This window comes from Peromyscus leucopus, chromosome 10, assembly GCF_004664715.2.
Source record: "Peromyscus leucopus breed LL Stock chromosome 10, UCI_PerLeu_2.1, whole genome shotgun sequence".
NCBI classification, from domain to species: domain Eukaryota; kingdom Metazoa; phylum Chordata; class Mammalia; order Rodentia; family Cricetidae; genus Peromyscus; species Peromyscus leucopus.
Genome location: NC_051071.1, coordinates 89,785,010 through 89,802,126, shown reverse-complemented (window position 1 = coordinate 89,802,126; position 17,117 = coordinate 89,785,010). Strand labels below are relative to the sequence as shown.

Sequence of the window (17,117 nt, the reverse complement as noted above, 5' to 3'; positions counted from 1 at the left end):
GGTAATAAGTCTATTTAAATTGTTCATCTGGTGTTGATTTAATTTGGGTATGTGGTACCTGTCCAAAAAATCATCCATTTCTTTTAGATTTTCCAATTTTGTGGAGTACTGGTTTTTGAAATATGACCTAATTATTCTCTGGATTTCCTTGGTGTCTGTTGTTATGTTTCATTTTTTGTTTGTGATTTTGCTAATTTGGATATTCTCTCTCTGTCTTTTGGTTAGTTTGGATAAGGGTTTGTCTATCTTGTTGATTTTCTCAAAGAACCAAGTCTTGGTTTCATTGATTCTTTGTACTTTATTTTTGTTTGTACATTGATTAATGTACTGTATTTGTATTTTATTGATTTTAGCCCTCAGTTTTATTATTTCCTGTCATCTACTCCTCCTGTGTGAGTTTGCTTTTTTTTTTGTTCTAGAGCTTTCAGGTATGCCCTAAGTTGCTAGTGTGAGATTTCTCCAACTTCTTTATGTGTGCATTTAGTGCTATGAATTTTCCTCTTAACACTGCTTTCATAGTGTCCCGTAAGTTTGGGTATGTTGTATCTTCATTTTCATTGAATTCTAGGAAGTCTTTAATTTATTTCTTTATTTCTTTCTTGACCCAGTGGTGATTCAGTTGAACATTATTCAGTTTCCATGAGTTTATTGACTCCCTGTAATTTGTGTTGTTGGATTCTAATTTTAAGCCATGGTGATCCAATAAGATACAGGGGGTTATTCCAATTTTTTTTTAATCTGTTGAGATTTGTTTTGTGACTGAGCATGTGGTCAGTTTTAGAGAAGGTTCCATGAGGTGCTGAGAAGAAGGTATTTTTTTATGTGTTTGCAGATATATATGTCAAACACTTATACACATAAAATAGCACCCATCATTGAAATAACTACACTAGAGAAAACAGCTCTTACCATAACTAGATAAGAGTGAAAAGGAAAGAGAATGAAAAAGCAAATCAAATAATAACACACACACACTCATACACAGACACACTGACATAAACACACATACACACACAGAGAGACCCAAAATACACACACACACACACACACACACACACACACACACACACACTCATACACACAAAGACCCAAATGCACTTCCTCTATGATGGAAAATCAAAGTCCAGACCAAGTTCCCTGGCTCAGAGATGGACTACTGAGTTCTCTACACACACTGAAGAGAAGGCATCAGTGATTATGGCACAGAACAGTAAATATTCATCCACAGACATGACTTCCCTCATTAAATGTATACTATTAAAGAATATTAAAGAACAAATAAAAAACCAAAGTCACCCACCATTATTTTATCCAGCTGCATTTGTCTAGTACGGTTTGATTTATGGAGTCTGCTATACTGATTTTCATTACATATACATCTATAGTCATTTTTGGTAGATTGCTCCAATTATTAATATGTAGTTATCTTTATTTTTCCTAACTTTGGCTGGATATCTGCTTTGTCAGGTAGGAGCATAGCTTTTGGAGTCTGTTTGCTTAAAATGCAACTTTCCATCCTTGACCTTTTAGTCTTCATATGAGTTGCCAGCTGATTGAGTTTCCTGCTGCAATAAACAATTGGTTATTGTTTTCTGCTTTTCTATGCAGCCTGCCAGGTTCATCCAGCATTGAGACCGTTTATATATAGGTTAGTGTTGAAATGTTTGTACTGAATGAAATCCTATAATTTAGCAGGTTTCTGTTCATCTTTCAATTTTCCATTTTGGTTTCAATTGCTATGTGTTCTTTTCTTTTTCTCTCATCTTAAAAGTTTGCTGACTCACAGTTTTCTTTCTACTGATGTGATAAAACATCATAACCAAAAGCTACTTGGGGAGGAAGAGGTTTATTTGGCTTACACTTCCACATCACAATCCATCCCTGAAAGAAGCCAGGTGGGAACTAAGGCAGGAACTGAATCAGAGACACTGGAAAAATACTTTAGCACAAATCTTAAACGGTCTTATTAATAAAATCAAACCTGAAGCCAGGTATTGGGGTGAATTCTGGAAGATCAGAGAAGCAGAACAGGCCACAGCTACCTCACCTTGCCAGTTCCTCAGCTGATCCTGTTTCCTCAGACTGGAAGCTTCTGAGTCCTCATCTGAATGGATTGCTCCTAAAAGCCTGAAAGCTTAACCAGTCTCTAGTTCCTGGTCCTCACGACTTATATACCTTTCTGGTTTCTGCCCTCACTTCCTGGGATTAAAGGCTCACTTTTTGGGGTTAAAGGTGTGAGTCACCATGCCTGGCTGTTTCCGGTGTGGCTTTAAACTCACAGAGATCCAGGTGGATATATGCCTCTGGAATGCTGGGATTAAAGGTGTGTGTGCCACCATTTTCTGGCCTCTGTATCTAGTGGCTGTTCTGTCTCTGACCCCAGATAAGTTTATTAGAGTGCACAATATTTTGGGGAACACAATACCACCACAGATTATGGCTACTAGTTTTTCCTCACTGTTTGCTTAGCCTGCTTTCTTAAACATTCCAGGACCTAAAAGTGGGCTTGGCCATTCCATATCAATCATCAATCAAGAAAATGCCCCACATACTCCCCAAGCTGATGGAGGCAATTCCTCAGCTGAGGATTCTTCTTCCCAGATGACTCCAGTGTATATCAAGTTGACAAAAAGCTAACCAGCACACTTACTGAGTCAATACTGTTGATTCCTGAGAACTGCAGGAGTTATTTTCTCCTGAGCTCTTGGGATTGTAGCTTTCTGTCTTCTCCCTTTGTGATTTTATTTTCCTGTGAGTGTTTTCCTCATGGCAGCCTCAGTGGTCAGCATTGCTTTAGTTATGTTCATCTTGAAGGTCTTTATAAAGGACAAATTTGCTGTAGGCACATTGGTTGTCAGCTAATTTCTTTGAGTGCTCAAAATACATAGGTCCAAGTTCTGGCCTTTAGCATTTCTGTGAAGGGATGTGCTGTTGTTCTGACTGGTTTGCCAGACTGGCACTTTGTTAATAACTTGGCTTTTCTCTTAGTATCTTCCAGCATTCTTTTCTTGTTCTGCACTCTCTACATTTTACCAAGAGTGTAATATGAAAAGATTATTTTCCTTTTTTTGGATGTTACTAGACAATTAAGCAAACTTTTGTTGAAGCTTACATTGTGGTACAGAAATACATTTCAACTGATTCAAAGCCCAACACCAATGAAAAGAAATTATGGCACCCAAATTTCCTCTTCTGCAATCACACTAGGATCACTATTTGATCTACTGTTGGTCTTCTAGGCTTTTCCCACAAGAACATATGCAAATTTCAACATTAGCATTTGTAATTCTGTAAGATGAGGGAATCAGACCTCAAACCAACAAAGTCTACTGGGTTACAAAATCGAGCTTAAATAAGCACTGGTTTTCCAACTAGCAGTTCAAACATTAGATGCTGCGCTCATTACAGTCAGACTGATAAAGCTGATTGGAGGCTTCCCCCATGAAGCATTCAATCAACATCATGATTAAAGTAACAATCCAGACAGTGTTCCAACCACTTAATTTCAAACCAAGTAGATTCTATGTTTAGAAACGCTAAAAAAATGTTTCGTTATAAATACGGAAGGAACAGAACATCATTGCATCAGTCCAGAAACTACCAAGAAAACAGTACGAAGGCAATAAAGAGAAAAATTTAGTTCATTTTGCTCCTCTCCCAACTGTTTAAATCCCAAAATAGCTGCAAATGCCACTGACATGCCAACTCTTGAAAACCTGCATTTCTATCCCATTAAACATTTCAACTCTTGTGTTGTTTTGTGTTCATACATTTACTACCTGGCTGAGTAATCTGGATAGTCCTCACTCTGGGCAGTCGTTCATTGGATCATGTGAACACCATGGTGAACGAAGACCACACAGGAACAGGTGAAGTCAGAACAGCTCACATACATCACAAAGAAATATACAACTTGTAAGTCACAGATGGAAATGCCACATACTCTCCTTTGAGTCAAATATTCTTTTAGTAGAAATTGGTGGCAATAGGTTAAAAGTTGACTGCACGTACTGAGGTCAGAATGTCTAGGATTAAATATCTGCTTTGACTTAGTGGACTTCCTCTGGTCACTACTTAATAAGTCAGTGAAGGCATGGCAGGTCCTCCATTAAAGCTAATTAAAGTGCACGGCACAGCCGACCAGTTCAATCAAGGTTTTATTTTATGGATTCTCTCTGTTAACCACCCCTGGAGACTGAATTCTTTTTTTATATATATATATTTTATTTTACAATACCATTCAGTTCTACATATCAGTCATGGGTTCCCCTATTCTCCCCCCTCCAACCCCCTACCCTAACTCCCAGCCCACCCTCCATTCCCACCTCCTCCAGGACAAGTCCTCCCCTGAGGACTGTGATCAACCTAGTAGACTCAGTCCAGGGAGGTCCAGTCCCTTCCTCCCAGACTGAGTCAAGTGTCCCTGCATAAGATCCATGTTTCAAACAGCCAATTCATGCAATGAGCACAGGACTTGGTCCCACTGCCTAGTTGCCTCCCAAACTGATCAAGCCAATCAACTGTCTCACCTATTCAGAGGACCTGATCCAGCTGGGGGCCCCTCAGCCTTTGGTTCATAGTTCATGTATTTCCATTCATTTGGCTATTTTTTTCAATAATTGAGTAAAACTAAAATTTATTATAAGCCACAGTCATCCTAGGAACCTCCATGCTATATATATAGCCTCCATGGTTCTATGGGTTGTGGTCTGATTGTTCTTTATTTTATATCTAGAATCCACCTATGAGTGAGTACATACCATGACTGTCTTTCTGGGTTTGGGTTACCTCACTCAGGATGATTTTTTTCTAGTTCCATCCATTTGCCTGCAAATTTCATGCTTTCATTGTTTTTCTCTGCTGAGTAGTACTCCATTGTGTATATGTACCACATTTTTTTCATCCATTCTTCCGTTGATGGGCATCCAGGTTGTTTCCAGGTTCTGGCTATTACAAATAGTGCTGCTATGAACATAGCTGAGCATGTATCTTTATGGTATGAATCAGCATTCCTTGGGTATATGCCCAAGTATGGATGGCTGGGTCTTGAGGTAGTTCGATTCCTAATTTTCTGAGAAACCGCCATACTGATTTCCACAGTGGTTGTACAAGTTTACATTCCCACCAACAGTGGAGGAGTGTTCCCTTTGCTCCACATCCTCTCCAACATTGGTTGTCATTGGTGTTTTTGATCCTAGCCATTCTAACAGGTGTAAGGTGATATTTCAGAGTCGTTTTGATTTGCATTTCTCTGATGATTAAGGATGTTGAGCATTTCTTTAAATGTCTTTCAGCCATTTGTGATTCTTGTTTCATGAATTCTCTGTTTAGCTCTTTAGCCCATTTTTTAATTGGACTGTTCAGTACTTTGATGTCTAGTTTCTTGAGTTCTTTATATATTGTGGAGATCAATCCTCTGTCAGATGTGGGGTTGGTGAAGATCTTTTCCCAATCTGTTGGCTGTCTTTTTGTCTTATTGACTGTGTCTTTTGCCCTGCAAAGGCTTCTCAGTTTCGAGAGGTCCCATTTATTAATTGTTGTGCTCAGGGTCTGTGCTGTTGGTGTTTTATTTAGGAAATGGTCTCCAGTGCCAATGCGTTCAAGAGTGCTTCCTATTTTCTTTTCTATTAAGTTTAGTGTAACTGGATTTATGTTTAGGTCTTTGATCCACTTGGACTTGAGTTTTGTGCATGGTGACAGATATGGATCTATTTGTAATCTTTTACATATTGACATCCAGTTATGCCAGCACCATTTGTTGAAGATACTTTCTTTGTTCCATTGTATAGTTTTGGCTCCTTTGTCAAACAACAGGTGTTCATATGTGCATGGATTAATGTCAGGGTCTTCAATTTGATTCCATTGGTCCATATGTCGGTTTTAATACCAGTACCAAGCTGTTTTTATTACTATAGCTCTATAGTAGAGTTTGAGGTCAGGGATGGTGATGCCTCCAAAGGTTGCTTTATCATACAGGATTCTTTTAGCTATCCTGGGTCTTTTGTTTTTCCATATAAAGTTGAGTATTTTTCTTTCCAAGTCTGTGAAGAATTGTGTTGGGATTTTGATGGGGATTGCATTGAATCTGTAGATTGCTTTTGGTAAGATTGCCATTTTTACTATGTTAATCCTACCTATCCATGAGCATGGGAGATCCTTCCATTTTCTGATATCTTCTTCAATTTCTTTCTTTAGAGATTTAAAGTTCTTATCAAAACGGTCCTTCACTTGTTTAGTTAGTGTTATCCCAAGGTATTTTATATTATTTGTGGCTATTGTAAAGGGTGATGTTTCTCTGACTTCTTTCTCAGCCCTTTTATCATTTGTGTATAGGAGGGCTACTGATTTTTTTGAGTTGATCTTGTATCCTGCTACTTTACTGAAGGAGTTTATCAGCTGTAGGAGTTCCCTGGTAGAGTTTTTGGGGTCACTTATGTATACTATCATATCATCTGCAAATAGTGAAAGTTTGACTTCTTCCTTGCCAATTTGTATCCCTTTGATCTCCTTTTGTTGTCTTATTGCTCTAGCTAGAACTTCTAGTACTATATTGAATAAATATGGGGAGAATGGACAGCCTTGTCTTGTTCCTGAATTTAGTGGTATCACTTTGAGTTTCTCTCCATTTAATTTGATGTTTGCTGTTGGCTTGCTATAAATTGCTTTTATTATGTTTAGAAATGTTCCTTGTATTCCTGATCTTTCTAAGACCTTTATCATGAAGGGGTGTTGGATTTTGTCAAAGGCTTTTTCAGCATCTAATGAGATGATCATGCATTTTTTTTTCTTTCAGTTTGTTTATATGGTGGGTTACATTGACAGATTTTCATATGTTGAACCATTCCTGCATCGCTGGTAAGAAGCCTACTTGATCATGGTGGATGATACTTTTGATGTGTTTTGTATTAAGTTTGCCAGTATTTTATTGAGTATTTTTGCATCAATGTTCATGAGGGAGATTGATCTGTAGTTCTCTTTCTTTGTTGCATCTTTGTGTGGTTTGGGTATCAGGGTAATTGTAGCCTCATAAAAAGAGTTTGGTAGTGTTCCTTCTGTTTCTATTGCGTGGAACACTTTGAAGAGGATTAGTATTAGTTATTCTTTGAAAGTCTGGTAGAATTCTGCACTGAAACCATCCGGTCCTGGGCTTTTTTTGGTTGGGAGACTTTTGATGACTGTTTCTATTTCTTTAGGGGTTATTGGTCTATTTCAATGGTTTATCTGGTCTTGATTTAATTTTGGTATGTGGTATTTATCCAGAAAATTGTCCATTTCTTCCTGGTTTTCCATTTTTGTGGAGTACAGGTTTCTGAAGTATGATCTGATGAGTCTCTGGATTTCCTTGTTGTCTGTTGTTATGTCTCCCTTTTCATTTCTGATTTTGTGAATTTGGGTGCTCCCTCTTTGCCTTTTGGTTAATTTGGCTAGGGGTTTGTCTATCTTGTTGATTTTTTTCAAAGAACCCACTCTTTGTTTCATTGATTTTTTGTATTGTTCTCTTGTTTTCTATTTCGTTGATTTCAGCCCTCAATTTGATTATTTCCTGGCATCTATTTCTCCTGGGTGAGTTTGTTTCTTTTTGTTCTAGAGCTTCCAGTTGTGCTGTTAATTCATTGGTATGGGATTGCTCCATCTTCTTTATGTGTGCATTTAGAGCTATGAATTTTCCTCTTAGCGCTGCTTTCATAGTGTCCCATAAGTTTGGGTATGTTGTACTTTCATTTTCATTGAATTCTAGGAAATCTTTAATTTCTTTCTTTCTTTCTTCCTTGACCCATTGATGTTTCAGGTGGGCATTATTCAGTTTCCATGAGTTTGTGGGTTTTCTATAATTTTTGTTGTTGTTGAGGTCTAACTTTAAGGCATGGTGGTCTGATAAGATACAGGAGGTTATTCCAATTTTTTGTATCTGTTGAGATTTGTTTTGTGTCCAAGCATGTGGTCAATTTTTGAGAAGGTTCCATGGGGTGCTGAGAAGAAATTATATTCTTTTGTGTTAGGATGGAATATTCTGTAGATATCTATTAGGTCCATTTGAGTCATAACATCTGTTAGGTCTTTTATTTCTTTGTTAAGTTTCAGTCTGGTAGATCTATCTTTTGGTGAGAGTGGTATGTTAAAATCTCCCACTACTAATGTGTGGGGTTTGATGTGCGTTTTCAACTTTAGTAGTGTTTCTTTTATGAATGTGGGTGCTTTTGTATTTGGAGCTTAAATGTTTAGAATCGAGACTTCATCTTGGTGGATTTTTCCCGTGATAAAAATGTAATGTCCATCCTGGTCTCTTTTGATTGATTTTAGTTTGAAGTCTATTTTATTAGATATTAGGATAGCTACACCAGCTTGTTTCTTAGGTCCATTTGCTTGGAAAGCCTTTTCCCAGCCCTTTACTCGGAGTTAGTATCTGTCTTTGGAGTTAAGGTGTGTTTCTTGTATGCAGCAAATGGATGGGTCCTGTTTTCTTATCCATTTTGTTAGCCTGTGTCTTTTTATAGGTGAGTTGAGACCATTGATATTGATGGATATTAATGACCAGTGATTGTTAATTCCTGTTATTTTTTGTGGTTGTGTTGTGTTGTCCTTCTGTGGTATATGTTGGTGTGGGATTATCTATTGCTTGATTTTTCATGGATGTGTTTAGCTTCTTTGGGTTGGATTTTCCCTTGTAGTGCTTTCTGTAGGGCTGGGTTTGTGGACAGGTATTGATTAAATCTGGTTTTATCTTGGAATATTTTATTTACTCTGCCTATGGTGATTGAGAGTTTTGCTGGGTATAATAGTCTGGGTTGGCATCCGTGGTCTCTTAGTGTCTGCATGAGGTTTGTCCATGATCTTCTAGCTTTCATAGTCTCTATTGAGTAGTCTGGTGTTATTCTGATGGGTTTACCTTTATATGTTACTTGGTCTTTTTCCTTTGCAGCTCTTAATATTTTTTCTTTGTTCTCTGTGTTTAGTGTTTTGATTATTAGGTGGCGAGGGGACTTTTTTTTTTTTGGATCCAGCCTATTTGGTGTTCTGTAAGCTTCTTGTATCTTCATAGGTATTTCTTTCTTTAGGTTAGGAAAGTTTTCTTCTATGATTTTGTTGAATATATTTTCTGTGCCTTTGAGTTGGTATTCTTCTCCTTCTTCTATCCCTATTATTCTTAGGTTTGGTCTTTTCATGGTGTCCCAAATTTCCTAGATGTTTTGTGTTACAACTTTTTTGTCTTTAGTGTTTTCTTTGACTGACGTATCTATTTTCTCTATCGTGTCTTCAGTGTCAGAGTTTCTCTGTTCCATCTCTTGCAATTGGTTGGTTATGCTTGTTTCTGTAGTTCCTGTTCGTTTAGTCAGGATTTCTATTTCCAGCATTCCCTCACCATGTGTTTTCTTTATTGTCTCAAATTCATTTTTCAGATCTTGGAATGTTTCTTTCATCTGTTTAATTGCTTTTTCTTGGCTTGATTTGATTTCTTCCCATTTTTTGTTTGTTTTTTCTTCCATTTCTTTAAGGGAGTTTTTTATTTCCTCTTTAAGGGAGTTTTTCATTTCCTCTTTAAGGGAAGTTTTTATTTCCTCTTTAAGGAAGGTTTTTATTTCCTCTTTGAGGGAGTGTTTTATTTCTTCTTTAAGGGCCTCTATCATCTTCTTAAAGTCATTTTTAGGGTTGATTTCTTCTGTCATGGTATGTTTAGGTCTTGCAGGTGTAGAATCACTAGGTTCTGATGTTGCCATATAGGTCTTTATGTTGTTGCCTGTATTTTTGCACTGGCGTCTACTCATCTCTTCCTCTGTGAGGTACAGGTGGTGTCTGTGTCTGAGAGTGCCTCTCTTGTTCTAATTTTTAGTCTTGGTTTAGTAGGGGTTCTTGGTTAAATTGGTGCTATTGGGCTATTTCTTCAGGGGCAGCTGATTTCAGTTGGTGAATTATATACTTATTCTGGTGATCTGGTTTGGTGGCTGGGTAGTGCCTTCTTCTGTGTTCCCAGGTCACGTTTTATTCATTTGTCAACTCCTCAGCTGATCTTGTTTCTTCAGATTTCAAATTGTAAGCATCTGAATCCTCTCCCAGATGGGTTTCAGCTAGCAGGGTAGTCTCATCAACACCTCCAAGTTGTTGGGTTTCACAAGTTCAGCAGCTGTGCCCTGGGTTGTCCTCAGACGGAGTGTTCAGATTCATTCTGGTTCCGACCCACGGAGATAGCTTCTTCCCCAGGTGTTGGGGTTAGGGGCGTCCCTGTTCCAAGCTGCGTCTGCTTGTCTCCGTCCCTGGACCTGTCTACCTCTGCGGTCTGCTGCCGGGCCTGTATGTTCCTGTCAGCTGCTGCTGGGCCCGTCTACCTCTGCAGGCCGCCGCTGGGTCCGTCTACTGAGACTGAATTCTTTTCATGTAATACATTCAGTTTTGTCATTTATCGTCCACAGTTCATGCCAATAAGGAGGCCACATTCTTATGTCTTAAAAAAGATTACGCCAGGGACCATCTAAAAATCCCACCTGGTATAATAAACGTCTTGATTGCCAGTGCTATGTTCAATGATTACAATTTTGTTTTTTACCAGTTTTGCTAAGAAGCAGCAACAGCAGCAGAGTTGATTAAGAAAAATGAAGAAGAAAATACACAAAAAGAGAAGACACACAGGAGGTGGTGGCTGCTTTCTGTTGACACTGGGGGCTGTGTTCTCCATGACCACCACCTTGTAGTTGCAGAAAGCCCTAGGTCTATTGATAGTGTGATCATTTTGAAGTGTATGCATTATTAGATCAAGGAGTTAGGTATCTTGCATGAATGCTCTCCTCTGTGTTTAGGTGTTCTGTGCCACTCTTGCTGTGGAATTGAAGTGCATGTAGAAAAGGACTTTGTATGAATCCTTACGACACTTGTGAAAATGATTCTATTTGGTTTATGCACAGTGTAATTTTTTTGCAGGCATTGTCCAAAATCTGCCACAGACAAGGCTTTCGTCCTCATTAGATGCTGGCCTCAGCTGACCATCTGTGACTGGTCTATTCAATTGCTGCCAGAATTTTTACATCCAGTTACCTCCACTTTCTAGAGCATATTCTCTACTAATGTTATTCAAGACCAATTTTTACTTCATACAGGTGTTTTATGCAATGTCAATTAAAGTTTTTCTTCCACAAGTTGAGTCCTTGTAAGAAAATGCTGATTCCGGTTATTGTTTTGTGTTCTGCTGTTTTAATAGTTGTTCCTGCTTTTATAGTCTTGTGATTGATTTCTTCTCTCGCCACGGTGTCCTCCCTCAACTCAGTGCTCCCCCCATGAAAGCAATACTCGGTTATACAGGGCTTATATAGTAATCTTAAGATTATTTTCTGTTTATAGTTATGTGGTGGTCTAAATTACCTCTGTACCTGGATGTCCTAATATTTCAATAGATACAGAACATTTTATGATATTGCATTACCTCTGTACCTGGATGTCCTAATATTTCAATAGATACAGAACATTTTATGATATTGCTTAAACGAATAGGTTTTCCATATATTTAGTCTCTACTTTAGTATTCTGTTCAAAATAATGTTTCTGTTTGGTCTGTCTGTTATGTCCTGGAGGTCATCATAATTTTCTTTATTCCTCTCTGAAATCAATAACTCATTAACCTTTGAGGCCCTGATATTTTATCTTTCAGTTAATTTAGTCTGTTGATGATGCTTTCTCCTGAATTTTAAAAAATTTATTTGCACTTTTCCAAAATTTTCATTTTTAAAAATTTTCTATTATCACTCATATCCTATATTGTTTTGCTTATTTCCTTCAGCTGTGTATCTTTTTGAAGTTTCAATCCTTTTAATGTTAACTCTTGAAAGATTTCTTCTGCACTTTACCTAATTAAATGTTTCCATTCTGTTGCTGTCGTGTTGTGATCATTTGTTTCCTCACATTCTTGTGTTTTGTTGTTGGAGTTTGTGCACCTGTGGGAGTGAATCTATTTTACACATCAATGTGAGGATTTATTGTTAAGCTTCCTTCTAGAGAGGACTTAATTCCCAGCACTGGCCACAGTGCAGGAAATAAACCACAGTAACAATACCGGCACAAATTTCCCACAATAATGAGATATGGACAGGAGGTGGTGATGCACACTTTTAATCCCAGCACTCAGGAGGCAGAGGCAATATAAGGCCAGCCTGGTCTACAGAATGAGTGTAGTGTGTGTCATGTCCCGTGTCCCCCCCCCTCCCCCCGCAGCTAGGGCTTCCCAGAGAAACTCTGTCTCAAATAAACAACAAAAAGGTGTAGAAAATAAGATTAGAAAAACAAAAAGTAGAATAAGAGAAAAGAGCAAGAGATTAAAAACAATATAGTACCAGAGCATCATTCACACTAAAGAACTTTTTTGTATACTCTTTGCCACTGCTAGCCCTAGAGGTCTTTGCAGCCTGTAGTCCAGGTAGGCACTGTTTGTGGGTTTGTCTAAACAAAGCCTTGTCTCCCGGATGCTTTGGGGGAAGTGGGGATCCCAAACAGAGCATGGAGTTCTGCAATGGAGAGAAGTCCTGGGAGCTGAGCTGTGTGCCTAAGCATTTTCAGATCCTATCTGGCAGTAAACTGTGTGATATTGTGTTCCCCAATATATTGTGCACCTTAATAAACTTATCTGGGGTCAGAGAACAGAACAGCTGCTGAACAGACATAGAGGCCAGAAAATGGTAGCACACATGCCTTTAATCCTAGCATTCTGAAGGCAGAGATCCATCTGGATCTCTGTGAGTTCAAAGCCACACTGGAAACAGCCAGGCATGGTGACACATGCCTTTAATCCCAGGAAGTGATGGCAGGAAGCAGAAAGGTATTTAAGGAGTGAGGACCAGGACTTAGGCTTCTGAGCAGCAGTTCAGCTGAGATCCATTCGGATGAGGATACAGAGGCTTCCACTTTGAGATCAGCTGAGGAGTTGTTGAGGTGAGGTTAGCTGTGGCTTGTTCTGTTTCTCTGATCTTTCAGCATTCACCCCTTATAAGATTCATGTTACAGCAAACCACCATGCAATAAGGAAGAGTCTGTGGAAATGGAGTCATCCTTTCACTGGGGTTCCGAGTTCTCAGCCCCTGTCTACTGCACACAAATTGCAGCATGAGGCAGTTTCACAAACCAAAGAATCTTTCAGCCACCTGCTCAGAACTCTCAGGCTCAGCAGTCATCCACAGGAGCCATGTCATTCCCAGTACAGGAGGCAGGGCTGCCTGTCCTCAGGCCTCCACAGCCTGAGCCAGGAGTGTGTCTGTCAGTCACTCCCACCTGCACGGCTGTGCCTCATCGTTGCCCACCACCCAGTGCATCCCAGGGCACCGTGACATGTGCTTGATGGTTTTGGATCCCCACCACAGCTCAAACTCAGAGAACAGAAGCTCCTGGTTCTAGCACTGTGAGAGACCAAGTGTGTAGAGCTTGGGCTGTGCCTAGCCATGTTCCTTTGTATTACATAGGACAGTAGTTTTCAGAGTGTGCCTTGCCTTGAGTGACTCTATTTTGTACTGCAGTGGTTTGCTTCATTTTGAAAGCAAATGCTGATACAAAATGACTCTGTAACTTATGTGTATAAGTGTCCAGCACAGATAGTAAAACATAGATTGATAAATAACTTATTAATACAAATACCTACCTATAAGCATATCAAGCTGGGAACATCTAGACCCATGGATGTTTGAAGACCTTGCCTAAGAAATCAAGCTTGTGTCCTTGTCCAGAACACCAGAGCAATAAGCGCTGTCATGCCCTCACTTGGATTATATCCACTGAGCCATCATCAGGCCACCTGAGGTTTGCATAACTAGACACAAGGCAACAGACTCTCAACTCTGACCCCAGGACTTCTGCTCACCATGACCACATAAGTGAAGAGGCTCACTTGAGCTCTCATTTGTTCAGACCCCTTATGCCTGGAGTCAGCTCTGAGGTGTGGAGCAATCTGCCCCTTGAACCCTCTCTGTATCTTGAACTGACACTGTGCCTTGAACCAATTGAGTATTTATTGGCCACCCTGTTCTAGAACAGCTCTCTCTGCTGCATGTGTATCAACTCTGTTTTTTCTTCCACAACTCTGCTTTAACCTTGCACCACTGTAACCATTCTTGATACTGTGTATCACTGTGTTCAATACAGTCTGTGATCTGAGAGGCAATAGTGGTCACTCAGATGGGAAGGAACCAGTTTACACTTGCCAAAAGCACAAGTCTCAAAAACAAAACAAAACTAAACAAACAAAAACAAACAAACAAACAAAAAACAAAAGTGCCTGTGAAATGAAAGGCAAGAAAGTTGATGCAGCTTGTGAATGCATTGTTCTTCAATAATCTGACATGTGAACGACATAAGTGTATCCATGCATGTTTTTCCCATGGCATCCCCATGACAGTGATTGATTCAATGATTTATCTCAGTACTGCTCTGCCATGCAGGAGGAGACAGTGTCAGGTGGAATACCCGAGCTGGATTTAGGCTCATGAGAGTGATGGGTTCCTCCTGACAGCCTGTTGTCACCAGGGCAGCCTCTTTGACCTTGGAGTTGCTGCCCTGGCCTCACACAGGCTGCACATGCACTGTCCTGTCCTCTCAGGCCCAGGCCAGTGATTCTCTATGTGCTGGTTGTCTTCCGCAGGTTCCCCCTCACAGGAGATCTTGTTCAATTACTTCAGACCCTGTTGTCAAGTCCTGCAGACTTCTTATGCTCTCATGTACCTCTCTGTCTTTCCAACTTGGAGCTTCTTTTTTCCTATGATAATTCTCATCCAGAATGGTTTTCATTTCAATATCAGTTGTGTATTTTTCCAGTTCTCCTTCCTAATCTATCAGTGTTTGGGTGGTTGCTAAATGCATTTCTGAAATCTTAATTATGATTGTTTTTAAAGCAGATTTTGTGTCCTGTGATGAGAAATCTGTAATTCCTTTCTATCTTTGAGTGTAGCAATCAATTGCCCTATTATTTATGATTGCTAATTGCAGTCTAGATTACTTGAGAACCTTTTTCTATGATCTCACTTCAGGAATACTTAATCTTGTTTATTGACATGCCTAGAAATTTGTAATTGAAATTTTGGATAACAGTTTTGAACAGGAAAGATTTACATTCTTCCAGCAATGTCTGAGTAGAGCACACTGATGTGGCAGAGGCTTGGCCCCATAGTTTGGTTTGTCTGAATTCCCAAGGCCTCATCAGCCCTCTGGACCTCAAGGCACAGGGTTTAGAGCATGCCATTGTTCTGAGGATCCAGGTTTGCCTGGTGACAGATTGCTAATGGTTTTCCCAGGAATAACAGGGCATATGCCAGATGTGTTTAGCAGGTTTTGTTTTCCTGCCTTTCCTGGAGTCACCCTGTACTTTTGAGGGTTTAGGTGCTCATGGCAGGAGGGAAGGCAGGAGGGGGCTGGGTTGGCTCCAGTGCTGCTGTCCCTCAGCCCTGGCTGCTTTGGTTGGTGTCATCAGAGCTCTTCACACAGCTGCTCCCACCCTGTCTGCTTTAAGGTGGCTCCTGGAGGAGCCTTGCCTGAGCGGCTGGTCCCTCACAGGCAGGAGCTGACCACCAAGATGTCAGCTCTTAGAAAGGAAAGCCAGCTGTGTTGAAGATGGTATTTTAAACTGTTTTACAAGCTCATTTCACTAAAGGTCTTACTTTAAAGCAGACATTAATAACCTGTGAAAAGAGACATTTAAATTTCATTTGTATTCTTTTTCCTTGAAAGTCTTAAGCTGCTTAGCTACTGATTTGGTGTCCCTAATTATTGTCATCTTAAAATCTAAGTCTTGCTAGAATTTCAACATTCCCATTCCAGCAATGTTGATGTCATTGTCACCAGTTCATCTTCTCGGCTTCTGAAGATGCCTAATGACCAGAGGTACAGTTTGAGTCTGGAAATACCAGAAATTTCTCCTGATCACTGTGCAAGGGCAACTTATTATTATGTTATACCCCATAATCAGACACACACATGCACACACACACACACACACACACACACACACAAATACATGCACACACATGTGGTAATGTGGTCATGTAGTCTACATCTGAACTTACATTATATCATAATATGCTTTTCAAGTAAGGCAAATCTGCCCACTCGTCTGTCCCCTTCTTCCTTTATGAATTATGAATCACATGTATATTCTGCTCATTAGGGCTCATTTGTTTCTTAGGAATTTGGTGTCTAAGGGGAGTCTATGTACTCAGTTCCGTCTGCTTCTCATTGGGTCCTTAGGTAATCATAGCCATATGGACTGTTAATCAGGAAGGAATCTGCCTATGACTTCATAGTCTAAAACAATCCTGAAGTGTGCTGTGCTGTGTAATAATGATGTGTGTGTAGACCATCAACTCACTATTGCTGTTCCTTCTACAGGAAGGAAGAACCTCTTGAGATGTCTTCCAATAATGACCCTGTTGCAATCCCAATGATAGAAAGAAATCCCAGTGACCTTCCTGGAATGGACTCCAGTGACCCAGACACATTGACTGGAGAGGCTGTGTTGAGTTTTCATAACATCAGCTATCGAGAGACAGTGCAGAGTGGCTTTCCATTTTGTAAAAAAACAGAGGAGAAAGAAAGACTATCTAATGTCAAGTATGGGCATGAACTAAAGATATCAGCATATTTTATAACTTTTTCAACAAGTTGTCTATTATCATAAGCTGTGTGTGTGTTTGTGTGTGTTCAGTGTATATCTCTGTTTATTGTGTGTTTAAGTGTATGTGTGTATATCTGTTTATATGGGTGTGTAAGTATATATCCTTATATCTGTTTACATGTGTGTGTAAGTGTATGTGTGTGTACAAGTTCACATGTGCAGATGTGAGGACACTATGACACACCCATGGCACAAGGACATCACAGGACAACCTTGAGCATTGGTCTTCACCTTCTATCATGTTGCAGACACAGTCTCTCACTGTTCACTGCTGGGTGCCCCAGGCTAGCAGTCTTCAAGTGTCCTGGGATTCTCCTGTCTCTGTCTCCATCTCTCCATAGAGCATGGAGTTACAGGTGGCCACTACTGCACCGAAGGTCATGTGAATTCTGGATGTTTAACTTAGGTTCTCACCCTCACACAGCAAGTGCTTTACCCAATGAAACATCCCCCAGCCTCACTTTGTCATATGCAGATAGATTCATGA

The 17,117-nt window shown here is 39.7% G+C and overlaps 1 protein-coding gene across 4 annotated transcripts in view; it reads left to right on the top strand.

Moving 5' to 3' along the window:
- The window catches only part of LOC114691797 (ATP-binding cassette sub-family G member 3-like), a 91,419-nt gene that overhangs the window by 11,408 nt on the left and 62,894 nt on the right, over positions 1-17,117 (top strand). For 3 of the 4 annotated variants that reach the window (XM_028867324.2, XM_037209256.1, XM_037209257.1), the window contains one exon: positions 16,345-16,566. The exons of the other annotated variant lie outside the window; for it this stretch is intronic. In XM_028867324.2, the coding sequence (XP_028723157.1) occupies positions 16,364-16,566 (203 nt within the window). In that variant the 5' untranslated portion in view covers positions 16,345-16,363. The remainder of the gene's footprint in view (positions 1-16,344; positions 16,567-17,117) is intronic. 4 annotated transcript variants of the gene reach the window in all.